Source organism: Pristis pectinata, chromosome 17 (assembly GCF_009764475.1).
Source record: "Pristis pectinata isolate sPriPec2 chromosome 17, sPriPec2.1.pri, whole genome shotgun sequence".
Lineage (NCBI taxonomy): Eukaryota > Metazoa > Chordata > Chondrichthyes > Rhinopristiformes > Pristidae > Pristis > Pristis pectinata.
In genome coordinates this window covers 27,314,995-27,342,607 of record NC_067421.1, presented here as the reverse complement: position 1 = coordinate 27,342,607, position 27,613 = coordinate 27,314,995, and the positions used below count along the sequence as shown (strand labels likewise).

The 27,613-nt window shown below is 40.1% G+C and overlaps 1 protein-coding gene across 5 annotated transcripts in view; it reads right to left on the bottom strand.

Moving 5' to 3' along the window:
- Window positions 1-27,613, bottom strand: part of emid1 (EMI domain containing 1) — a 271,924-nt gene that overhangs the window by 104,737 nt on the left and 139,574 nt on the right. For all 5 annotated transcript variants that reach the window (XM_052032530.1, XM_052032526.1, XM_052032525.1 and 2 more), the window contains exon 4: window positions 20,690-20,776. In XM_052032530.1, the coding sequence (XP_051888490.1) occupies window positions 20,690-20,776 (87 nt within the window). The remainder of the gene's footprint in view (window positions 1-20,689; window positions 20,777-27,613) is intronic.

The following is a 27,613-nucleotide window of genomic DNA, read 5'->3' as shown; positions in this document are numbered from 1 at the left end:
CTCTATGTTACTGTCTTCACATTTTCGACCAAATGACCTTGCCTGCAATGCCATCTGACAAATAAAACAAAATTGCCTCCTTTATAGTTAGGGTTAATTTTAACCAATATAAAGCAAAACAAAACACAGCCTCAGAAGCCTAATTCAAAAATCAAGACTTTTTTAAATTAACAATTCTGAATATTAACAATAAATGGCAATCATGTAGAATTTACACTTTGCTGTTAGAATGTTGCATATCGGTTTATAAACATGCATAAATTTGACTGACCAATCCACTTGCCTGTGGGATGGACTGGTCAGTGGTGTGGTGGAGGTGAAAAATCCATTAGACTAACTGTGCCAGCTGAAATAGCATAAGAGTAAAATAAAAAATGTGCAGAATTATGTGAAAAAAATGAAGATTTGCTTAAGTTCAGTCAGGTATTTCACACCAGAGGCTGTGTTGCTTTGCAGAAATTTAGTGGAGAATGTATGGTATTTAACCAAGCAGTTAACAGTCTAGGTAAAAGAAAACCATTGAGACATTATGAGTCACAAAAGACTGTAGATGCTGTAATCTGGAGCAAAAAACAAACTGCTGGAGGAACTCAGTGGGTTTAGCAGCATCTGTGGAGGGAAAGGAAATGTTGTCGTTTTGGGTCGCGACCCTGCATTGGCCTGCATTGTGCAGAATCCATGCCTATGACTGTGCTGACATTCTTAACTGGTTTTGTCTGCAGTTGATGTATTAACTGAAGTTTTTAATAATCAACATTAGCCAATTTTTCTGTACACTAATGAAGATGGAAAATAAAAACAATCTTGACTGAAGCAAAACCAAAAGATAAAAGAAATCCAAGCCATCTACATCAATTTAGTCCATTGTTGGAGAGATTTAAATCTTGATTAAATCACAAGGAATTTCATCGTGATATTTTAGAGGCCTGTAACCATACAAGACACTGCAGTGGAGAAACGCACTGTTAGTGATACATTCTTTTGGACGGTACATTAAAATGAGATGGTAGATGTAGCAGATCCCACTGCACTATTGGAAGGGTTGGGAGTTCTCCCTTACATCCTGATCTATGTTTATTCTTCAACCAGCTAAACTCAAAAATCAGAATTTCTGCTTATCTTGTTGCTGTTTTTGGAACATCAGTGTGCACTAATGGCTCCTACACTTCAAAAGTACTTCTGTGGCACTAACGCATGTTCAGATATCCTGAGGTTCTCAAAAGTGCAATGTAGGTTTGTTTTTAGGGGTGTGTTAGTTCTCACTGAGGTAAGATGTTTGGACTACTATCAGGAGTGACTGATGCCACAGAAGTCAAGGTGGTATCTAAAAGAAGCTGTGGCATATGGTGATACAAAAGAGACTGCAGATGCTGGAAATCTGGAGCAATGCAAAAAATAGCTTGAGGAGCTCAGCCGGTCACGTGGCATCTATGGAGGGAAATGGACTGTTGACTGTCCATTTTCCTCCATTGATGCTGCCTGACCCATTGAGATCCTCCAGCATTTAGTGTGTTGCTCTGGCATATGGCTGCACTTTCAAGTTCAAACCTACAGCTGGCCAGGAATGGAATAGGTGGAATGTGGGATTTCATTTATTGTGCAATTGTTGGAAGTGATGCCCTTACAAGATTTGACAATTACGGAGGAGTGAGATCTAATTGTTAGGAGGATGAGGGGATCTGTTATCGTTAGTGGCTCAAATGGGATAGCAAGAGCTAACAGCACTAGGGACAACACCAAAGTATTGAGTGTAGACAGGATGTGACAGAACAGATGGGGTGAGACTGCAGTATGGTTACACATAGAGGGAGCTCTAGGTCTGACAGCATTGGAATGGTCAAGCAAAATTATAGAGAGTTGTCTTGAAGTATGGCAGGACTGTGTGAAGGATAAATTGAAGGTCCCTAAATTTTAGATTATTACATGTAGGAAGGTAAAAGGTCTATCAGAATATTCATTATGGGATCTGGTAGCAACTGAGGGGAAGTATCAGGTCTAGTATTAACTTAAATTGCGATGAATTGTAAATGCAGCAGGGTGTAACTTGGATAGTTGCCTGATCAGTTTCCTGGCAGGGAGATTCAATCTTATGCTGGCTTCCCTCTTATATAACTAAACGAGCTGCACTTAATTGAAATGCTCACAATTGAATGCCATGGGATGAAATTAGATTCTCAAAGCCAAGGACAAATATAAAGAGACAAAGGCTGCAAGGGCTCCATTTAAGTCAAATATTTTCAAAATTAAGTTCTTTGACTTTGAAGACAAAGTACTCTGGGTATAAGCTTCCTTGAATAAACAGAAAAAATATTTCACAAGGATTTCATCTGTGCTTTGTTCATCCAATGATTACCCTAGCAGTACCCTCCTTTACCTGCCAGTGCCTATTCCAACCTATTTCTTTCATTTAATTATTTTTTACCTCAAGTTTTAGTTGTAAATCAACACAAATTCACAGTGAAAGCAGCAGAAAAATTATTTTTGAAAACATGCAAACTTAAATATTATTATATGAAATACAATTAGATATCCACTGGGTAAAAGTATTTTCTTTGGTCTGTTAAAAGCCAAGAGAGGAAAAGTGCACATTTTCAAAGTTCAGTAATCCCCTTAAGCTAACAGACCTACAGTACCAGGGAACTCCATCAAGTTAAATCCAGCTAAGTTTTCATGGAAACATTTTTCAACAAAGTTACTCACTTTATAGTTGTTTAATATGTCATTCTAAACTATATAGTTATTTACTATATTTTATGGAATAAATGTTGCCTTGGACATTAGGAATGTTGATTTGTGATGGGTTCTCATTTTTTTTCTTATGGTGATAAGTTTGTTTGACTGGATTTGTCATTTTAATAAATCCTTGGCAAGGCTGTCAACTGATTAATGAAAATAACCCAATTAACATTTCTGATTTAGTTAAACCTTGGTTTGAATTTAATAGTTAATCAATACATCGAGTTGATGTTGCTATATGTTTATATGTCATTATTGGTGCTCAGGTTTTCCCTCCATGGTTTACCATTTCCATCCTCACCACAATTTCTCCATATCGCATTCCCATTCTCTCCTTGCTCCCTCCTTTCCTCTCTGTATCCCATTCTCATGCTCACTCATTGTGATCACTCTCCACTTGTGCCTGGCTTCCTTCTTTTCAGCTATTGCTCCCCATATCCCATTCTTGCCCTGCCACATCCTCTCTGAATTTCTCTCTCTGTATCCCCTTCCAACTCTCATCCTATTCCATCCTCCAAGATCATTGGTCTATGTAGAGCATTCTCACTTGCTGCCTGCTCTCTGCTCTCTCGGATTATCCATCTCCATGTAGTATGCTCACTGTTAGCCTGCTCCCTCCTCTCTCAAACTAAGCCTCTCCATTTATCATTCCCTCCACTCTCAGACTCTCCCTCTCCATATGCTTTTTGCTCTGCTCCCTCCTGTCTCTGGCCTGAACTGCTTATAAGCAATGCTTCTCTGGCAATCCTGATAGATACTAAATAAAAACAGAAAATGCTGGAAACACTCAGCAGGGTAAGCAGCATCTGTGGAAAGAGAAAAAGAGTTAACGCTTCATTTCGAATATGTTTCTGACACAGGGTCTTTAACCAGCAACGTTAACTCTGTTTCTGACTTGATGAGTGTTCTGTTTTTATTTCAGACTTCCAGCATTTGCAGTTTTATGATTTTCATTTACTGATGCACACTGAGGAAAGGGAATCATCTGCAAACAAATTTAAACAAATTCAAACCAATGGTGGTTGTAAAATGAAAATGATGAAACAGATTTTGAGCAACACAAGGGATTTTCAAACAGCCTGGTAAAGTGAACACGACACATTGCATGAATCATGGGACTGGGCACATGGTTTTCATAATATTCTATTATTTTCTTATGGCAGCTGTTTTTAAACTAAATCACATCCTATTGGTTTAGAAAGCATTGCCAATGGCCTATACTGCTTTTCTTGCAGGCATTTGTAAAGGATTTTGTCTCAGTTTAGTTTAATGTACTGAAAAGATCAACAATGAAATTAACTTTGGTGTTTTGACAGGGTAAAGCCAAAAAGAGAATTGGCAGAATTAATCTTGGCATGAAAAAAATCTCATTGGGAATCCTAGAGCTGAAAACATTTAGCTCTGTGTGTCCTTTAAGGTTGGCGTGTGCTGTCTGCAGCTGATTCTGATGGATGTTCTAGAATTTAACTCAAATGGAAGTCATTGAGAGTTTTCCCCTCAGGAAATTAAATAATGTTGAGTTGAGTCAATGATCTTTCGTGGTCAGTGGGAGGAATAGGCTAGTTAGACTGAAACTGTAGTTAATCTGTGGCTCCTCTTGCACTGATATCTAGAGTACTGCTTCACTGATCTATGTTTCTAATACCAACATCGATCAGTCAGCATAGGGGTAATGTGCAAGCAAGGTTTGGTTCAAGATTAGATATATGCAGTTGTGTTTTGATGTGCTGAAGTTTATAAATGGACAATATGGGAGATCGGCCAAGTCAGCACTGGGATAAAGAGTTAAGCACTACATGGCATGGGTGAGAGTTTCAACAGTGATGAAGGGCTGGTGACAGGTAAACCTGCCAAAGTGAAGGCAGCCATTATTAGGAGTAGGCTAAGGCAGCAGGAAGAACTACAGATTAAATGCGTCACTAAGGATGAGAACAGTCAGTTTCAACAGGAGATGGTGGCCAGCGAATTAGTAATGTGGTCTTTCTCACCCATCCTCCTTTGACTTGGCATTAATCTTGTAATGTACTATGCTGCTGCTGCAAAAAGCTAATTTTCATGGCATTTATACCCCAGGTGTGTATGCCTATGACAATAAACTTGAGCTGTGCCTGAGTTGATCTCTGAAGGCATTCCACATTACGTGTCCTAAATGAAAGTAAGTTGCTTATGTTGAAGGCCACTCAACCTAGGGTAGCTTTGTGGCAACTTTGCAAACAACCGCATGTAAATCAAAAGACAAACTCTAGTTTAACAGATTCTGTAGGCGTGAAAAGTTTGAACTGCAGGCAGGTCAGCTCAGCTCTCAACAATGTAAATGAAACTGTTCCAGTGTTATCATTGAGACTGATGTCTAATTATACACTAGCAATATGAGGCAGTAACAACATTCTGGAGCAAACACTTAGATGGTTTCTGGAACTAGAATGAAAACAGACATCACTTGTTAAACAGCTCTGATTGTGCTCGGGAGCTTCCTTTCATCTCATCTGTAACTTTCTATGGACAGTCTAAGAGGTAGGAAATCACTCAATTCCTGCAGACTTTGCATCAATCATGCTACAATTTTGCAACAGCATACCTGCTTCATTTACTGGTATGGAAATAATTACAAAGGAGTAGGATTTAAAAGGAAAATAAGAGGTTGGAACCATGTACAAGAACCCACATAGTGTGTCTAATCAAAGCTGGGTCTCAAGTTCCTGAATGAAGTCTGCTGGTGGCTGGAAAACTTGTAAGCAAAGCTTTTACAAATATTACCAAAAATTTGCCAGAGTTTAGTTTGCATACTGCACTGTCACTGTGGTGCACAGCTTAGAAATATCTAAACAAATGTGCAATAGTTGTAAATATTTTACTCAGATATACAAATGTGGGTTGTTCCTGATTACCGTAACTTCTTGGTTTTGTGACAGAATTTCACCCTTCTAGCACTTCTGCTCGAAGATGCAATTCCCAGCTTTTCTCGTTTCTCCAAGCTCTGAGTTCTTGGCCAGTTCTCCTAAACCACACTAAAAGGCTTCTCTGTCCATTCTAACTGTTCCTTCCAAAATCCTGCAAATCACCAGTCACCCTTTAACTTTATAATATTTCCAGGTTTACAGATTACACAAGCTCTAAAGTTAATTTCTGGCATTTGATGAATCTGGGCTGTACTCTGCCCAAGACCAATGTGGCATAAATGGGGATGCCCAGAACTATACAGACTATTTCAGATATGGTTCAAACAGGGCTTTATAAAGCTAAAACAAAGCTCCCTCCCCTTTATATTCTCATACTCCACTTACACAGGATAGCCTTTCACTAAACTTTTGGATTTTCTTCTGAACCTAACCATTCTTTCTGTTGATCTTGGTATCACTTTTCACCAATATCCCTTGACATAATACAATGCAATTGTCTCTGCTGTATCAGCTCATGCAACTCTTAATGTTGCCTTTTTAGTGCACATCATGGGATCTTGATGTCCATGTGTCAGAGAACTGGAAGCTTGGCTGCTGAAAATGGGTTTGACTGCATAAATGCAGGAATTAGAATCCTAAAGAATATAGTGGAATTCAATTAACTCAACTTGAAGATATTCTTTATTCCCTTCATACTTGGGAATGCTCTGGAATTGACACTAGTACATTAGAACAGGAGACCACCATTTTGCCCCTCAATCTTCTTTTGTCATTCAACAAGACCATGGATAAATTGTTAACCCTATTCACCTTTTTGCCTTAACCCTTAAAACCCTCAATTAACAAATATCTGTCAATTTCATATTTAAATTTAACAGTTAACCTGGGATCAAAAACCATTATGGAAGGGTTCCAAATTTCTTCTACTCTCTTATACATCCAAATGTTTCCAACTATTCAGGGATGAAAAGTATCTTAAATTTCGTGCTGGTATTGTCATATCGCTGATGTTGCCCCTTTACCCCATTTGTATTGCATTGGCCACTTTCTCCCTGGTACGCTGTGCTGACCTGTTCTGGTCTACTTTCACCTCTCTAAGATCATTCCTGAAAGCCAGGCTCTATATTTTTAGACAATGCTTCCTGAAAAGACACAGGGTGAGCTCACTAAATGTTCCCAGCTTTGACTGATTCTTGCCTGATACCACATCAAACCTTCAGCTAAGGCAATTCCCTTGCATCATTGGGATGTGATTGCAAATGTGTAATATTACGCAGTCACAACATAACTGATAGCCAGCCCAGTAAAGCAAGGTTTGGAAGGATATAGTCACATCAGTGCATTGTACTCTCCCTCTCAAATTCATTCCACTGATGTCAATGGATCTGTCAGGGCAGCATAGATTGTGCTTGCTGTTGGCTACAATTAGCCCATTCACAGCTACTAACTGGGGATGAATTTCTTGACAGGGAACCTCATATGGGAACTGTCTAAAGACAGTGGAGATGTGAGGTCACCTGGAATATGGGACCCTTCCAGCTGCGGTGAGTGACCCAGGGGTCTGAGAACTCCTGCAAATTACTGGGACCTCCAGTCAGAAAGTCACCAAGGGAATCAGTTGATCTGGGGATCGGGTGGGGAGGGGGGGGGGGGGGGGGGGGGGGGAAGATGGACATGAGTCAGAGGATTAGCCCTGATCTTATTGGTTTATTATTGTCACTTGTACCGAGGTACAGTGAAAAACTTATCTTGCATACCGATCGTACAGATCAATTCATTACACAATGCAGTTACATTGGGCTAGTACAGAGTGCATTGATGTAGTACAAGTAAAAACAATAACAGTACAGAGCAAAGTGTCACAGGTACAAAGAAAGTGCAGTGCAATAAGGTGCAAGGTCACAGCAAGGTAGATCGTGAGGTCAGAGTCCATCTCATCGTATAAAGGAACCATTCAATAGTCTAATCACAGTGGGGTAAAAGCTGTCCTTAAGTCTGGTGGTACGTGCCCTCAGGCTTCTGTATCTTCTGCTTGATGGAAGAGGAGAGAAGAGAGAATGACTCGGGTGGGTGGGGTCTTTGATTATGCTGCCTGCTTCACCAAGACAAGGAGAGGTAAAGACAGAGTCCAAGGAGGGGAGGCTGGTGTCCGCGATGCTCTGTGCAGTGTCCACAACTCTCTGCAGTTTCTTGCAGTCCTGGGCTGATCAGTTACCATACCAAGCCGTGATACATGAAGCAGGGTCAAGGGGCCATCTGTTCCACTTTTGCTTATACATCCTTCACGTGGATTTTCATACTGATTTGGAGTTTGCAGCTGACTGCAGTGTATCCCCAGACCTGTCCAGAGTCACATTTTAGAAGCGCCCACTGAAAGCTTTGGACACTTTTTACCTTTACATTGCAATTTTTTTTTAAATGCTAGGACATTGCCTAGCAGCTGGCTGCTCTGTCATGCATTGGAAAGAAACCATCCAAAGGAGCAGAGCTCTGGGGATATATTTAAAACACACACACGCACTCACATGCACAGACAGAAACACATAGAGAATTCTCTTGTGGCTAAGAGGTGTCTGCAGCAGATCTACAACTTGCTGGCAGTGCACAGATACAGTCTGGAGACTGGTAGCTGCTAGTTAAACTCCGAGAAGGTTGGAGGGTCATAGGGACATTTAGAAGAAGCAAACAGGGAATTAAATAAAAAAGTCATACAGAAAAAGGCAAGAGTCAGAAAGTTCAGTTGCATCTGTGACTCTCTTTCCTTTCCCCGAAGTGTGGGTTTGTTAACATGCATTTTTACCAAGGAAACCAGAGTGTATCAGGTTGAAGCGTTTAGTGAAATACTTTCTCCTGATTGGTCTAAATTTCCCTCTTGCTGCCAAGGTCTTGCCCAGGTCAAGGGCTTGCAGACAAATTTAGTCTGCACAGTTTCCTCTGTCAGTGAACCAGAACAGTTGAAAATATATCCAGGATCCAGTCCAACTACTGTTAACCACTTTTTCGGCTGTTATAAGAACATAGAGAGAGAGAAAAAAATGACATACATTGTGTCCCTCAACATATTAAGTAATTGATTGATTGTAACTGGATATAAACTGCTCAGCAATTGCTTTTTGGACATTTAAGTCATCATTCAAACAGAGCATGTAGAATTATGCATGAAAAAAAACCACCCCCCAAAGTAAAATGGCCCATATTAAAATGCAGATGTTTGAAATTTTAGCTGGCAATGTGTGCAAAGCAAAAAAAAAACTTGCCGAGTTCCTATAAATGGCTCATTATGTGAGTTTGGCACAGAGCAGATAACCTCACCAGTGATTCCAGCCCAAACCCGAATCGGCGTCCAGGATGAACCAGACGGTTTGCAGTCTTGGTGTTCTTTCCCACCTCTGGCTGAGTCCCAATCCCTACCCTGTCCATCACAAAGGATTTCACTTCCAAACTTTTCCCACCCTCTACTGCATCCTCAGCCATTACTGGTGAAATCCTCAGCTTTGCCTTTACCATCTCCAGATTCTACTACTTCATTATTCCTTTGGCTAGCTTCCAACTTCCCAAACTTCAGCTTGCTGCCCATTGCAAGTCTTACTCATCAATCACTTCTCCCTTGTTGACACTGGATCCCTCTCTCCCAGTGCATAAAATTTAAACACTTATCCTCATGTTTGAATCCTTTCATGAGCTCGTCACTTCTAACCTCCTCCAGCCCTACAACCTAATTGGGTTCTTCCAGTGCTGGTTTGCTGACTCTAGTGCATCACACTTGCCTAGAATTTCTTTCCTGCATGGTAGCAGTAGCGATTCATAGAATTGTAATGCTTCAGGAGAAGACTATATGGCCCATCCAGAAATGCAGAGCCATCTCATTAGACCTTTTCCCCATAGACAAGCAAACTATTCTCTTGTTAGTGACTATCCTTTTCCCTTTCAAAGGCACTGGTCGATTCTGTGTCTACTACCATTACAGGCAGTGAATTGCAGATCATAACTACTCGCTGTGCAATGAAAGCTTTTCCTTGCTCCTCAGAAGCAGAGGACAATGTGCTATTACTATACAGCACAGTTAGCACAACTGATCTGGGATGTATTACTTGGCATCTGTTTTTTTTATTCCACCATCAGTGGCCATCCTTCAGTCATCTTGGTTTTAGTTTCCAAGTTTCCCCTCCTAAACTGCTCCATCAATGCTCCTTTAAGCCTCCTTAAAATCCGGTATTTTGACCAAACTTCTGATAGCTCTCTTTATTTCTCTTTCTTTGGCTGAGCCGATATTATTTTTACCAGACTGTGCTTCTCTAGTTTCTCTCAAGGTTAAAATTGCCAAATAAATGCAAGTTATTCTCATGAAATTCTCTCCCATCTAGTATTGCATAAACATCTGTGCATAGACTTCAGAGATGCGGAAACCTGAATGTCCAGTACTTTGTGGGTTTAGAAGCTCACTTGCAGCCAGAGGTTCTCCCAGTGTTATCTAAGATCATTAGAAATAGTTGCAGGAGTTCCTGCTCGAGCCTGCTCTGCCATTCAGTGGTATCACAGTGGATCCTTTACTTCAACTCCATGTTCTTGCTCCCCACCTGTTGAGTGGCACATATTTATTGATCTTGAATACACTCAACAACTGAGGATCTCCAGTTCTGTAGGGTGGAGAACTCCAAAAACTCACAAGATGAATGAATCACCCTCTCAGTCCTATATGATCAATTCTTCATCTTTATACCAAGTTTCCTAGTGCTAGTTTTTCCACCTGTAAGAAACAACATCTCAGCATCTACTTTGTCAATCCCTTACATTTCAGAATCGTGTACAATTTAATGCATTTGCCTCCCTTTCTCCTAAAATTCAGCGAGTTCAGGCCCATCCAGCTCAACTGCTCCTCACAGGAAAATCTCCTTCGAGCCCATTGATTAACATTGGTGATCAACATTTTTAACGTCAGTGTGTCAACCTGCCAATTGAACATTGTCCAGTGGCATTATCATCATCCTTTTAAATAATGATACTACTTCTATCTGCTGTTCCATGAACAAGTACCACTGAATCCATTTACTGGTAAACAGAGGAAGCAAAGTAGCTTTGTTCTATCTGTTCCTCCCCTACCTCTCTGAACCTTAAAACTAACTTGTTTTCTCTCTTTTCCAGTTCTGACAAATGGTTTTCAAGCTGAAATGTTAACTTTGTTTCTCTTTCCACTGGTGCCTGACTTGCTGAGTGCCTCCAGGATTTTGTGGTTTTTTTTCAGTTACACAGTAACCAAGATGGTGAGGTAGTCACCCAATGTACTCCGCAAAACTCCCCAAGTATTTTGGATGCTCTTCCAGTTATCGCCACTTTGAGAGCGGAATTACTCCAATACGTTTAAAGAAACAATGAGGCATTGACCGTGTGCTCCCTCTTCCCAGTTTACTGGACTGATTACTGCTTCCTGTCTAGAAGACCAGAGGGGACAAAGTCTCTTTAACTCTCTGCCAACTCCACAAAGCTGGCCAGACTGAAGAACATAAAAGTTGTCTGAGATTTCTCCTCAAAAGAATAGTAGCATTAATGATTCTTGAAGCAGTCCCTTTTTGGCTCTGTTTTCACCAAAGGTGGTGAAACAGTATCAAATAAACATCAAAGGCAGTGAAATACCATAGAATATCAAAACAGTGAAAAGCACTGGCACCAAAACCTGCTGAAAACATCAGGAGTACAACAGTTTACCACACAAGGTTGTGATTGGGAGCCTTTTAAGAACTGATTCGTAAACTTATCAAGGATGGCACGATAGCATATCAGTTAGTGACACTGCCTCATAGCTCCAGGGATAGGGTTCAATTCTGATCTCCGCTGGCTTCTGTCTGCACGTTCTCTCTGTGACCACATGCGTTTCAGTTAGGTGCTCTGGTTTCTTCCCACATCTCACAGATGTGCAGGTAGGTATTTACAAGTGAATCACCCCTAGTGTGGTTAGCAAGAGAATTAAAAGGGGTGTTGATAGGCATGTAAGAGGGAAAATGAGAAGGGGGACAATGGGACTGATGGGCTGAATGGTCTCCTTTTATGATGCAGTAAATAAGGAAGGGAAGGTACTGATCATTAAATCTGTAAATTTGCAACTTTCACATTTAAATGGTTGGAATCACACATTGCAATTCCAAACACATCATGATATAAATTTTTATATAATCAGCAGCTGACCAGAAAAGGCTCACTGAGGCACAGACTGAAGCAGTGGAAGCATTTATGAGCAGGCCACTGTTAATATTCCTCAGGGACATGATACTGTGTACAACATTACTGCACTACTTGTGTAGAGATCTACTTCGGCATAAAATTAAATCCTGACCTGAACTTTATCTGACCATGGCCTATCTGAACACAAGGTCCAGACTCTTTTTGTTTGATATTCTACCGGGCCTGAACCCAAATATATAATCAGATCCCGTCAGACTCAGGTTGGGTTCTCAGGCTCCAACTTGGAGAAAAATATTGAAAGACATATATTGTCTTTGAAAGGTGGGTTTAGTGTCATGGACTTAACATGATGTAATTATTTAAACTGTAAGTGTTTAAATGTGTAAGATGTGAAAAACAGGTCATTTTAAAAATATTTTCATTCTTAACAGTGGGACATTACAAGCACTTTAGTCATGTGGAATGCAGTCAAACATAATGCTCAGTTTACATACATTAAGTTCCCACAAACAACAACAGTTAAGGCAGATAGAGGAAGGAGCATTTCAATAAATGTTTTTAACAGGAGCATAACAACGGCATCACATCTTACAACTTGGCACACTACAACCCTCAGGACTTAATACTAAATTAAATAATTTCAGATAACCAGCCTTTCCAGTTTATAAAAGAACAAATCAGTTCTGGATGAAAGAACATCAGCCTGCATTGTTAGGACTGATTGTTTCTTCAGAGAAGCTCCCCAAACTGCTGAAGATTTCCATAATTCTCCATTTTTATTTCAGGGTTTCTAGCATCTGCAGTATTTTGCATCTCCAGTATGCATTTTTACAGTTTCAGCAGTTTTCCCCCTTCCCTTTTTTCTTTATTTTTTTCTCCTCCTGTGTTCATTTGTTTCTTACATTTACATGTCCTCCAGGTATATCACTTGCAATTAACAAGCCTCAATATCATTAGATGAAAGATCATCAACTTGAAAATATTATTCTGTTTCTCCTCTCTCACAGATGCTGCCTGACCTGTTGAGTATTTCCAGCATTGTTCTCTTTTTATTCATTATCCACTCTCTGCTAGCACCACCAACACTTGTGTCATTCTGTCTCTCATGGTCTCCACCCTTTCACAAGCACACCCATTGCCCTCTCTATCATTCACCTTCTCTGTGATGTAAAACACATTTGATGTCTAAGTTTTCTTAATTCTGGTGAAAAGTCATTGAGCCACTGTTTCTCTCTCCATAGGTGCTACCTGCCCTGCTGAGTATTTCTAGCACTTTCTAATCTTTTAGCAGTTACAGAAAGATTCTTTTCTGCTGCAGGAATGTGGAGAGAAACTAGGATGTGTCATTCTAAAGTTGCTGTTCCATTATCAGACATCTCCATATTGTAAATAGAACTTCACAAGACAAAGCAGTAGAATTATCATTTTACATGTATCAAATAAAACAATTAAATAAATTGTCATATAATCAGATTAATTCACAATATTCGTCACATCACTGTAAACAGCATACTCCACAATTCAGTGGGTTGGCTTCTTATATTGAGATAACTCACCATCTAGGACATGCCCTCTTTGCATTACTACCATTGGGGAGGAGGTACAGGAGCCTGAAGACCCACATTCTTCCCCTCTGCCATCAGATTTCTGACAGTCCATGAACCCATGAACACTACCTCATTATTCCTCTTTTGCACTATTTATTTTTGTAACATAGTAATTTTTATGTCTTGCACTGTACTGCTGCTGCAAAACAACAAATTTCACATTTCATGATATATGTCAGTGATAATAAACCTGATTCTGATTCTTAAAATATTTAACAAAATTATTCAGTGAACACATGTTTCAATTGCACTTTAATTAGAAGGTTTTGTACTTGAAAGCATGATGTTTATCCATAAGAGATGACAAAAGTTGTCCTCTTCAGTCCTGTTCCTCACAAACTGATACAGGAGTTCAGGTCTACAGCAGGGAATAATTATTCAATCTTGTGTCAAAACCCGGCATGAACAGGGTTCAGAAGAAAACTAGGGAACAAAGGAAAGGATGCTGTGCACAGCGGGAACATCCTGACTGCTCAGTCGCCAAGGTTAGACCCTGACACAACCAATTGACTGTCAAAGGCAAGGGCAGCATATGAAAAGGGAAGCAGGATTTGATTGGTGGGCGATGAGCTCAGCACTGGAAGCATTTGCTATTCTTGTGCAAGAGCGGACCTGAGGAAACAAACAACAGGAAGGAAAGGCACTTCTGGAAAAATGAGGAACGATGGTTGGCTGGTTAAATAATTATCAGCATCCAAATGATGTTATATAGTTTGAAGCCCCATAAAACCACTGCTAAAGTCTCTGGTTATACCTAATCGACATTTCTCAAGCAAAGTTCATCTTCCACTGCAAACACAGTTTATAAAATAAGCTCTGCCTGGTGAATGATTTCCAATGAAAGGTTGTGTTGGAAGTAATTTCCTACCGCATTATTTTGCTTGCTGGCATGTGCACTGACAGATTAAATCTAACTCACACTGCTTGGAAAACTGCATTTAAACATACCCCTGAAGGTGGAAGATCACTGTAACTTTTCCCTCACACAGTGACTTGACCTTCTCTTTATTTACAATGGAACAGCAATCAATCATCGGCACCAGTGAATCAGCAGGCAGGACAGGAACTAACAACTACCGAAGAGGAGTTGCACTCTGCCATCAAAAGAGGCACCCTTCCCTCTTCTGCTGCCTGATGCTCTCAACTCCGAGGTCAACAATAAATTGTTATAAGGATCTAAACAGAACTTCAAGTCATATAAACTATTTGTTTTAAATCTGTATACATGGCGACTTCCATACTAAACCACCCAACTTGTAGGCGTAATTTCAGGGCTGAATAAAATTCTCTGCAAGGGTTAGACAAACCACTCGGAAGAGGGATTATACAAAACAATAAATATATGCCTAGTACAAAGCAATAATACAAATTTTCTCCTAATATTTGAAATAGCAAGGATTTTGCATGCTTAGCATTTGGGAGATGGCCCATAGGCCATTAATCATGAATCATGGAAGATATATGACATCTCTGATGGAACTAGACTTCCAGGAGCCATGTGATGTAAATTGATGATTTTATTGCTTACCTCATAGAATAATGAATGACACTAAAGAACAAAAGAAAACAAGAGGAGAAAGGCAAGATTTCTACAATCGTCCTACATTTTCCAAGTGTTGTTTGCTCTGGCTTTAAAACTCGTCACCTCTGAAAAGGGCTAATTAATTGATCAAAACTGGATTACTTCCACTACTACTGCAGAGGCAGGTAGGCATTGTTTGCCCAACGACAGTCCAAAATATTTCTTTTAATTGGCACATTTTCTTATCATACTGTTGGCCAGTTTGTAATTTTGTGAAATTTAGTTTTTATTCACTGGGGACTTGGTTTTAGTTCTTTAGTTCTTTATCCTTTGAGATATTGAGAAAAAGTATTGAGAGGCAGGTAGAATATTTTAATACTTTATCTCTCTTTTTCTGCCTCTATCTATCATTCACCTGCCACTGTCTGCTAACTCCACCCCTGTTCCCCTCCCCTACCTGGCACAACCTGCCTGTCATCTTACATCCCTCCTCAGTCCACCAATCATCTCGGGTTCCTGTCTCACCACTTCCCTTCCCCTCTTTATATTGGCCACCTCACCTCTCCACTCTCAGTCCTGATGCAGGGTTTCGACCCGAAATGTCAGCAATTCCTTTCCTCCCACAGATGCTGCTCGACCCGCTGAGTCTCTCCAGCAGATCATTTGTTGTTCCAGATTCTAGCATCTGCAGTCTCTTGTGTCTGGTGCACTGTCTGGGGAGAGCTGTTTGGTTTCTTAAGTCTTGCTTTGGGGAAGACATTGGCTTAGTTTGGGGATTGAGATGACAACACAAATATAACTGGCACGATTTCTCAAGAAGAGTTTTCCTGGTGTTTGGCTCAACATTGTCTCCCAAGGAGTACCGTGCCAAAAAGCTATTAAGTGGACATAATAGGGACAACATTAAAAAGAATGACTTCACTAGATGGAAAGCCAGTTTAAACACAAAAGCTGCAAACTATCTGTGAAAACTGAGAGCAAAGCAGTTTCATGTTTCCCATTTGAAAAAACACCTTTACCACCTTTTTGATTAAACTGTGGTAACGTACGCTGTCCATATGATTCGGCATCAGTAATCGCATCTACTGGAGTGAAGGTGAAATATAATATGGGAACAGCATGCTTGGATTAATACTAGTGTAATTCTGATCGCTACAGTCAGTTGGTGGAGATAAATAGCTGATGTGGTTTTACTGTTAAAACAATTTCAGGAAATCATGGCCTTGAATTTTTGTCTGGGCATATGTTCATGCACAATTTCAATCACATGGTTGAAATAAAATAGTTGTTCAAATAAGGAAGAAAAATTAATTTATAGGATGCTTAGTGTTGTGTCTCTGTATCGCCCTCATGTTTGGAATTGGTTTATTATTGTCACATGTACCGAGGCACAGAGAAAAACTTGTCTTGCATACCATTCATACAGATCAATTCATTACACAGTGCATTGACGTAGTACAAGGTAATAGAATGCAGAATAAAATGCAACAACAACAGAGAAAGAGCAGTGCAGGTAGACTATAAGGTGCAAGGTCATGAGGTAGATTGTGAGGTCAAGAGTCCATCTTATTGAACGGTTCCCTAGTACGATAAGATAGACTCTTTACCTCACAATCTACTTTGTTATGACCTTGCACCTCATTGTCTACCTGAACTGCACTTTCTCTGTCACTGTTACACTTTATCCTGCATTCTGTTATTGTTTTACCTTGTACTACCTCAATGTACTATGTAATGAATTGATCTGTACGAATGATATGCAAGACAAGTTTTCACAGTACCTCGGTACAAGTGACAACAATAAACAAATTCCAATTTCAAACATGAGGGAGATACAGAGACACAACACTAAGCATCCTATAAATTAAATTTTCTTCCTTATTTGAATAAATATTTTACTTCAACCATGTGATTGAAATTGTGCATGAACATATGCCCAGACAAAAATTCAAGGCCATGATTTCCTGAAATTGTTTTAACAGTAAAGCCACATCAGCTATTTATCTCCACCAACTGACTGTAGCGATCAGAATTACACTAGTATTAATCCAAGCATGCTGTTCCCATATTATATTTCACCTTCACTCCAGTAGGTGTGATTACTGGTGCCAAATCAGATGGACAGCGTACATTACCACAGTTTAATCAAAAAGGTGGTAAAGGTTTTTTTTAAATGGGAAGAATGAAACTGCTTTACTCTCAGTTTTCACAGATAGGTTGCAGCTTTTGTGTTTAAACTGGCTTCCAAGGAGCCAGTTTCAGCATAGTTGGAGCAGCTTGGTGTTGGAAATCACTCAGATTTAAATGGCACACTGCCAGTATTGATGAAATTTATATAACTAAACTGCAAGAGCAATAAAATATGAGGAATTATGAAAAATACCTGTGTACGTTCCCAATATAGTGTATCAGTATGAAAACAGGAGAGGGTTATTCAGACAGTGTATGAAAATCTCAAGGTATCATTTTCTGCACCATATAAATGGGCCAAAACGCTATCATGTTTCAGCAGAAGGATTACACTGTCAGTTTTATTGCTGTAGATAAATGCGTGGTAATAACAGAAAGCTGTTACAGTGCTTTTGTTACAAGACATAAAACTGGGCTACAAGTCAGCTACTCCACTGCAGAATTAAGTAAGAAAATTTCTGCTGATGACAAATAAAGTAAACTTCAGAGAAATTTCTGTACTTGTCACACTTAATTACTTGGAAATCCAGCCATGATTATTTTTCCTATCTGCAAAATAATGCTTTTAGCTTTCTGATTAAGAACCTGTTTAGCTTCTATGGTACCAGGTTGACATATTTTCCCCAGTTTGTGCATACCAAGGCCAACCAAAGTACCCTGAACTGACTTAAAAATCAAGCATTAAGGATCAAACCAGGAATATGGCTGGAGACTCTCAGTTTTATGTTACTCTGTTGACTTATCAACAATTTGTTCATATGGGTTGCCATTAAAGAATTATCATGAAGTGATGGCCCACTGAGTCCATACTGACCATCGAGCACCCATATTTCCATTAATCCTACCCTAAACCATTTTACTCTTCCCACATTCCTGTAAACTCCACCCAGATTCTATCACTCAGGAAACCCGAGTACCTGGGGGAAACCCATGCGATCACAGGGAGAATGTGTTGCCCTCATCCTGATGACCACCTTTGTGTGTGGCTGTATCAGGCGGTGTGTGGACCCAAAGTACATGGGCACCAAATGTCTCTCTGTGCTAAGGTTCTATCTGTCCCTGGTGTCGCGGAGGATAGGACTGGCCCCGTTATCGCACAACGTCCCAGTCAGCTAGACCTTGCCACACGACCTGTCCTTTGTGGAAGAGTACTTCCAAGTAAACACCCTTGACCACAAGACATCAGGTAGTGGTCAGCATGGAACGTCCTGCAGACACTGCATGACAGGGACACTATGGATACGGTGGGGTGGTTCCCTGAGCAGACTGTCTAATCCACCAAGACCTCACTCGGCTGGTGGTGAGGGGAGCCCTCCCTGTCAGAGCCTTCCTGTACAGATGACATATCACCCCCAAAGTACACTGCCCTTGGGATGGCTGCGGTGGGGAAGAGACAGTCATCCACCTCTTTGCAGACTGTGAATTTGCAAAGAGGGTGTGGAGACAGATGCAAGGGTCCGTGTCCTGGTTCATCCCCAGAGGCTGCAAAACAGAGGACTCTCTGGTCTAGGGGCTATTCCCAGGGACACACACCGAGACATACATCAAGTGCTGCTGGAAGGTCATCAACTCGGTGAAGGATGCCCTTTGATCTGCCCAAAACTTGCCAGTCTTCCAGTGCAGCAAGATGTCTGTAAGGGAACGCTGCAGATTGGTACAGTCTGGGATGCAGGAGTACATGCTGAGGGATGCACTGAAGCTCAGTGCAGCCAATGCTAAGTCTCTGTGGGGAAGGACCACAGTAATAGGCTCCTTCCGCTACCGCACATGGAGGGGCAAAGTTGGGTGGGGAAGCCCCTTGAGCAGTGAAAAGGGCGTATCACCCCAGGGGGCCACACGAGTGGCATGGTGCTATGTTTGTTTGTTTTTTCATTAAAATAAAGTTTACACTACTGAATGTATTGGCCATGAATGTAAAAGATTTTTGCACCGTTTCTTCCTTTGTATATATTTTTTTATTATGAATAAGATTTATTTTTGAAATACAAAAAAATGCGATCACAGGGAGAATGTGCAAGCTCCACCCAGACAGCATGAGAGGTTTGAATAGGGTCACTGGAACCATGAGGAAACAGTTCTATTAGCTGTGTCATGGTGCTTTGAATGTTGGAAGCACGAACATTTCACATATTTTAGATCAGGTCTATATGATGAACATATCTCATTCAGGGTGAACTGGTTCTCAGCAACAGACAGGTCCTGCTTAGGGACATCCCCTTTAAATCAGGCAGCTGCAGAGATGGCAGCACCATTAAAACCTTTGTCTAAGAGTACTCAGAGACAGTTATACCTCAGAACCATGCAGATGATTAACCCCTGCTTTAAAGAAGCATCACAGAGGGGATGATATTAGATGTGGAACTAATACACAAAACGCACAATGCAAAGTACCCGGCCAAGTTTCTGGACTGTGCAATTCAACCTGGAAATGACAGTAATTGACTTACACTTCAGAAAAAATATACTTTTTCCATTGGTCTGGGGTATCTGTAGTAGAAAATCATACATCACTTGAAATATTCACCATATGCATAGTTTTAAAAAGCCATCGCAATGATCATATAAACAAAATATCAAAATGAACACTCCATCAATGGAATTAAAGCATATCCAGATTACCCACAAACTACATTCCAGAACTGAAATAATTCTTGGTACATTAAAACAATATGTAAACAAAGATGAAATGGAAAGTATGAGTTGAAGGAACCCAGGACTTTTCTCATGAAGCTCTATCCTGACCTTATCCAACTTTTCCAACCCATTGTAAAATAACTTCATTGGTTGTGTTGTGTCCTTATTCCCAAATTCTTTGAATGATTCCACTTCCCCATATAACCCAACATACACATTTAACAATGCTTTGTCTGAAATACATAGACTTTCCTTCTGAACTTTGCATTCCATAATTGACCTGGCACAGGCTAGGCAGAATACAATTTCTAATCTGTAAATGCTGGAAAAAAGGCAATTTCACCTTGCAGTCTGAGACTAATGAAAAAATAAATCCTCATCATTGATAATTAGAATTCAGTTAAAAAATCAACCATCAGGCAAGCTTTTAAAAGTGGAGCTGACATTCCAAGGAGGTTGGATTTGTATTTTTCAAAATTTTTTCTTTAGCAACGTAATATAAATAAATAAGCATGATCATTTAAAGATGGTTGAAATATATGTTATTAGCTTATGCAGATTTATTTTCTATAATCACCTGTCAAATACAATACTTTTATTGTTAAGCTTTGCCTGGCTCCAAAACACCTAATTTTCTGTAAGATTAAAATTGAAATAATTGCCTAAAAATAAACAACAGTTTTGTTGTTACAATGAATAAATAAAAATAAAATTTGAATTCTGCCAAGCCCAGTCTTTTATGATGCAATTATATTCTCACCATAACACATAGTCAGTCAAGTAAACAGCACACTATGCAGTGTTATCCACTAGGCAACTTCCTTCACTTTCCAGGATTTAAACCATATGATGCCGCTACAAACGACTGGCACACATCTAGTTCTGGCTATTTTCTTCCAGCAGATTATTGGTGAAATCCTTACTTGAAAGGTCTCCTGACTTTGTTTGTAATCTGCGAATGTGAGATATCTGACGACCGCCATCCAAAGCTTCCAGGAAATTTCCAGTTTCTGTAATTAAAAATAACACTAAATTTTGGTAATGAAAAATACTACCTTTCTCAAAACTGCTGCTTTCAGGGAGTACTGGATAATGTGGCTTGGTAAAAACACTAGATGTCACTGCAAATATTAAGGAGGTAACAATTTCCCGAGAAGCTCAATGTTAGCACAATTCAGTCAATTTGTAATAAACTTATTGACATTATTTCAATCACCATTTTAATTCTGTAACCAATTACATTTGCCTTATGTGACTGAAGGGAAGAGAAAAGTTTCTTGGGAGAGAAATTAGCTTGAGTTGCAACTATGCATTAAATGAGGGGAGAATATTCCATGCTTGATGTCCACAGAAGATCAACGCCATTGACTTGACAGTGCACAGTGTAGCCACCTCAAACAACCATCCAGAAGTTTGAAAATGTTAATCAGGGCCTAACACCTGCTAAAGGACCCCATTCCAAATCTGGCAACAATCATGTCTGTCAAATTGTACCTAACCAGTGGTCCTTAATTGGACCACCGGAAACTACAAAATAAAAAGGTAATTATTTTTATATGTCCCCTGCAATGGACCCAGGATGAGCCTCACAATAGTGCTATAGGTTCTCCTCAAGCTCAGATTTGCTCCAGCTGACTGCATCCTTTGCAGCCTTGATGCCCAAGCTGGTTCATTTTCCCAGTTGTAAACCATATTGGGATCTCCAAATGGTGTCCACAGCTCTCTTTTAAGATCAGCTTTGATGCAGGCCCCAGACCGATGTCTGCAGGTGTGTGTTACAAGGAAGAGAGGAAGCCAAGATCACAGAGGGGTAAACAGGGAGAGTCATTCAAGAAGGTTCAAGCACTAAATTGTTTCTTTCCTAACGTAGGCAAGGAAGAAAAGTACGCAAGTTGTGCTTTATTTTTAAAATATTGGACTTGTAAAAACTACTTGTTTCTAAAGTTAATGGTTATGGGTGAAATGCTGAAGTTTTAAACTTTGCCCAATACTAACTTCAATGGAGAGTAAAATTATGCAGAGTATAAAACCAGCACACTGCACCTAACCAACTTTGTCAGTTTCTTGATGAGAGGGCTATGTTAAAATGACCTCACAAGCAGATAAAACAAATTATGCCTTATTCTGAAATCATCACAATTGTTGTCAGAATAAAAATGGCCTCTATGTGACATTGCAGACTGCTAAAATAGATTTTCTTCTCAAAACTGAGACATAAACACGTCAAGATTGAAATACCAGACATAAGTACCTTTCGTCTGACTCACAAATAAGTAAACCTGATACCACAAGTACTTTTTTTGATAAAGTTGATGGTGTAGTTTCTAAGAATTCCTCTTTCCAAACTGTAGGTCTTGTCAGTAGCCAAAAATGCCCTCAGCAAATCAGCATTCAAGAGAACACCAGTCAAGTATCATAGAACATCTGTCACTTATAAAATGGACAGGAACTTGACACGGCTTAACAGCCATAAGCAGGCATCACCTTCACGTCTTGCCAAGATGTGTCCTTCACAACAGAAAGAGAATCATCAGCATCAGCAGTTGAAGCAGCAGAGAGCATCTGCTTCAGGGCTTGGAAGTCAATCAAGAGCTGTACTTTGAAAATACAGGTAATGGGATATGCACTGGTCCAGGACTTTGACAGATACACCAGGGGCACTTTTTTAGAATCTTAAGGTCAGTGCGCAGAATGAATTATCTATTATTATTTAATCTATTATTAAACCCTCAGTGATTGACTTTGTTAGACAAGTTACCTAATGTTGAGAACAGTGCATTACCAACATGGTTGTTCATTGATGGCTCCTGATAACTCAGGAGATCTGAACATTATTTCATTTACCAATTAGGATTATCTCTGTGACTGTAATGTAGAAACTGAGATAACTGTGATGCGAAATTTTTTTATTGTGCACTTAATCTCAAAGAGAGTTAAATCATACCATTCCACTGAGTTAATCAACAATATGTTCAAGGCAGCCAGAAACTTTCAAATAGAGAGCATGGGCTCAAGCACAGGGGAAAAGTGCACAAATTTGATCCAAATAATGATGAATAGATTTATTCAATGGCAACCCTTCACTCTGTCAGGAATGATTATCTCTCAGAGTATACTTTATCTGGGGCTCTGAAGATGGATCAATTAGGCATCTGCATACTCTGTTGCAACTTAGTGGGATGGTTGGCTATTGATTGTCAATCTGGTCCACCACATGTTGTTTCACCACTTCTTGTTTATCCATTTCCTCTTGCCATCTGAAGCAAATTCTCAGTCCATCTCAGGTGGTCCTGGACGAGACTACCCTCCAAGTTGGTGTTGATGTTGTACTTCTCCACAATTGATTTGAGGATGTCCTTAAATTCAGTGGTAAATGTGTGGGATGGTTAATTTGCACGAAGGGGAGGTGCAGGTACCTGAGAGTTTGGGAGCAGCCAACAGCACTGTGGAGACTTTTCCAACCATGTACTTTCCATTGAGGAGGTGGTAGAGGTAGGTGGAGCTGTGGAGAAAGAAGGAAAAGGAGAGAGGGAGATAAGGATGGAAAGAAGAAGTGAAAGAAAGAACCAAGAGAAGTGAAAAAAGGAGAAGAAGAGGAAGCAAAGGAAAGACCGGAGATAAGAGTAAAGAGAGTGAGGGAGATGAAAGAAAGTGAGAAAGGGAAAGACAGAAAAAGACAAAAGAAGAAAAGGGAGAAATTCAAATCAAAATGCTTGTCGGCAAACAAAGCTGAGCATCTGCTGGCATCTTCTTGCTTACATTTCAAGTATTGTCACAGTTCAAAAGGGAGATGTTGAATTGAGTTGTAGTCAAAGAATGCCATATAACATTATTTGGAAGACTTGCATAAGGGATCAAAACTGGAAGCTGGAAAAGAAAAGCACTGTAGAACATTGTTTTTTGTGCTGCATCAATAGGCTGTGCAGCAATGTGTTTGGGTCCGCAGTTGCCTGTGCAGGAGGCCACTGTGTCACCAAGCAGAGGACCAGTCACTTCAGCTCATCATTATTCACCTTCTAATTGCTCATTACACAGCCAGATTCCCCAGCAGTCTTCAGAGCCAAGAAATGGGAGCCAGGGGTTGAAAACTAAATTAAAAATTTTCAATAGGGGGTGGTGTGGTCAAAGAAATATTTGAAGGCTGCCATGAGGCAAACTAAATTATACTGAAACTTGCCAAAAAAAATCAATTCAGAACAAGGTTTAATACAAAGCAAAAAGCAACTCTTGGAACTTAGGTGTTTGAACCTAAAAGCCCCATAAACCATTAGTTCCAAACTGAAATAACACAGCCACAGGAGCACATCTGCAATTTATATTTAGTCTAAATGAGGCACCCAGCTGTGTGTAAAATGTCTGCGAACCATTCAGGTACCAGTTCTGAGGGGAACCATGATCAGAACCAAAAGGGGCGATTGTAAAACACTGCTGGGTTCATGGCTAACTGACCAAACAAAACCACCATGCAATATGAACCACATTCACATTCTGCTTTCTGATCTGGCACAGACAAGCTATTACTGTACAAGCCTTCATCACACTGGTTACACTTCACAACCAATGGAATTAATTATTTTATGCCTCTGAAGTCTGCATCAATTATATGGATTTGATAGCATCTTAAATCAATCAATGCAACAATCAATAATAGTTAAATTCACATAAGCAACATTGTATGTGTTAACGTAAGATAGAGTACATGGGTAAGTTGTCTAGCGGAAGGATGAATTACAGCATGATAACCCTACAGTTAAAAACAAAAGGTGCACAATCCCAGTTCCTGAGTGTTAATGCCGTAGAACTGCTTGGAATTCATTAATGCTGATTACATCTTGGGAACCAGGCAAGTGCTCATTCATAACAGCATCGTTAGTCTAAAGCAGAGGCTCCTGCTATCAGCAAGTTGCTGACCACAGCAGACACGCACTTCAGACAAGTGCACAACATGACATTTGTGGAGGCAGGCAAGTCTGACACACACAGCAGAGGGGAATAATCAAGCATTCTTTTTCCAAGGATACATTTTTTATCCCCCAAAAGACAAAACAGAGTTTTGCCAAACTAAATCAACTATGGTTGGTGCGATGAGCGATTGCATTAATGCTGCCATTTTGTCTCTTCTGCTGGTAGAATGGCACAGAGGCTGTGCAACTTTACTGTTGTGTCTCAGTGAATTGCTAGATTAAAAAGCTATTCAGTTCACTGAAGCTCATTCACTGGCACTCAGCCCCAGCTTCTGTGAAGGCCTGCAATGCCACTCATTATGCATGATGCCAAAAAATAATGATTAATTTTTGCAACTTTGGTTTCTGCACTGATAATTGAATCTCCAGAGAAAAATGGCACGTCAGTAAAATAGTGTGATATTTCTCAACATTCTTGAATTAGGACCAACAGGACTTGGGCTTTAAGTAATTCTCATTACACAGGCAATATCAGATTCATCATTGTCCATGCAATCAAAAATCTTGAATCTTTCTTCCACTGTGGTAGTTTCTGATTGAGCTCTCGAGCGTCAGTGTTTTAAATTGAGACCAAAAACCTCGTGTATCGTGTTTGCTCATGCAAATCTCCCCACTGCATGTTTTAACTGAATGTTAAATATAATGGTGCATAACACTCACTTTTGCCCCACTTTGGCCAAAACATTTCCTACCATACTTAAAATTTCCATTTACAACAACTGGTTATAAGATTACTTCTTATCTGCAAAAATTTAAAACATAAACACAATATATTCGTGCTCCTCCCTGGTTTACATGAATTTGACATAAACAAAGAGAACCAGATCTTGGATAGGATTGACTAAATGGGATAGCAGTTTGGCCCAAAGACGGTGCCAAAAAGATATACAGGAATGATGCCAGGATTTGGGATTCAGTTGCGTGAAGAGATTGGAGAAATTGAGATTGCCCTCCCTGGAGCATTAAGGGTTAAGAGGAGAATTAGTGGAGGTGTTGAAAATTTTAAATGGTTTAGAAAGATTAAATAAGGAGAAATTGCTTTTAATGGCAGAAGCATGAGAAAACAGAGGGGAAAAGAATTGAAAGTGATCAGCAATAGAACCAGATGAAACATTTCCTTCAATATGCATTAGGTTGTTGTGCTCTGAAGTACAATGCCCGAAAAGGTGGTGGAAGCAAATTCAACAATAACTTTGAAAACGAATTTCTTTAACTACCTGAGGGAAATATTTTTTATGGGGCTAGGAGGAGCAGGCAAGTTGATCTAGTGGGATAACCCTAACAAAGAACTGATGCAGCGAAATAGAGCGCCTGGCCTCCTCACGCACTATATTATTCCATGTTCCATAGTACAGACATTAGAGCAGAAAATCACTAATTTATTAAAATTTAAAATTAAGCTCTGCATTAAGTATTAACATATTTAGCATTGTGCACCAGATTTACAAAATAAGGCATGGCAGATGGATAAATGGAAGCTACATGGCATTAAAACGCACTCTTTCCAACAACCTACACATATTGTCATAAGAAACAGAAGCAGGACAAGGTCACACAGCCTTCAAACCCTCTCTGTCAATCAGTAAGATCATGGTCAAATCTCCACTTTCCTGCTAAGGCTCTGTTAAAGTTAAGTGCTTGTTGACCAAAAATTTCAATCTCAAATATACTCAACATCTAAGCATCCGCAGTGGCCTTGGGTTAGAGAATTCCAAACAGCCACTACCCTCTGGTGAAGAAATTCCTCCTCACTGTGCTGAATGTCTGACCTCTGCAGCCAGAAGATTGTTGCTTGTATTTTGATGTGCTCCTTAAATGGCTTGTTGCAAAGGTTGTTGCCTGCAATCCTGCGATCATGCCACACAGCCACAGTTCTACTTATCAGCCCTCTCGTATCCTTTCCCCAAACCCCATCTTCCACCATTGTTATTCTCTCAATCTGAACCAGACTGATTTATAGAGTCATAGAGTAATACAGCACAGATACAGGCCTTTTGGTCCAACTAGTCCATGCCAACCATGTTGTCCACCCAGCTAGTCCCAATTTCCTGTGTTCGGCCCATATCCCTCTAAACCCCACCCATGTACCTAGTACCTATCCAAGTGCTTCTTAAATGATACCATTGTACCCACCTCAACCACTTCCTCTGGCAGCTCATTCCATCTACTCACCACCCTCTGCGTGGAAAAAGTTGCCCCTCAGGTCCCTTTTAAATCATTTCCCTCTTGCCCTAAACCTATGCCTCCTAATTTTGGACTCCCCTACCCTGAAGAAAAGACTTACCATCCACCTTATCTGTGCCTCTCATAATTTTGAACATATCTATAAGATCACCCCTCATTCCCTTACATTCCAAGGAATAAAGACCTAGCCTGGCCAACCTCTTCCTATAACTCAGGCCCTCTAGTCTTGGCAACATCCCTGTAAATCTTCTCTGCACTCTTTCCAGTTTAACTTCGTCTTTCCTATAACAGGTTGACCAGAACTGTACACAGTACTCCAAGTGCAGCCTCACCAATAATTTATACAACTTCAACATAATGTCCCAACTCCTATACACAGTGCCCTGACTGATGAAGGCCAGTGTGCTAAATGTATTTTTCACTACCTGTGTCGCTTTCAACAAACTATGCACTTGTACTCCTAGGTCCCTCTGTTCCACTACACTCCCTAGTGCCCTACCATTCATAGTGTAAATCCTGCACTGGTTTGACTTTCCAAAATGCATCACCTCACGCTTATGTGTATTGAAATCCATTTGCCACTCCTCGGCCCACTTCCCTAACTGATCAAGATCCCCCTGTAATCTACAATAATCTTCTTCACTATCAACAACACCTGATTTTGTGTCATCTGCAAACTTACTGAATAAGCCTTGTGCA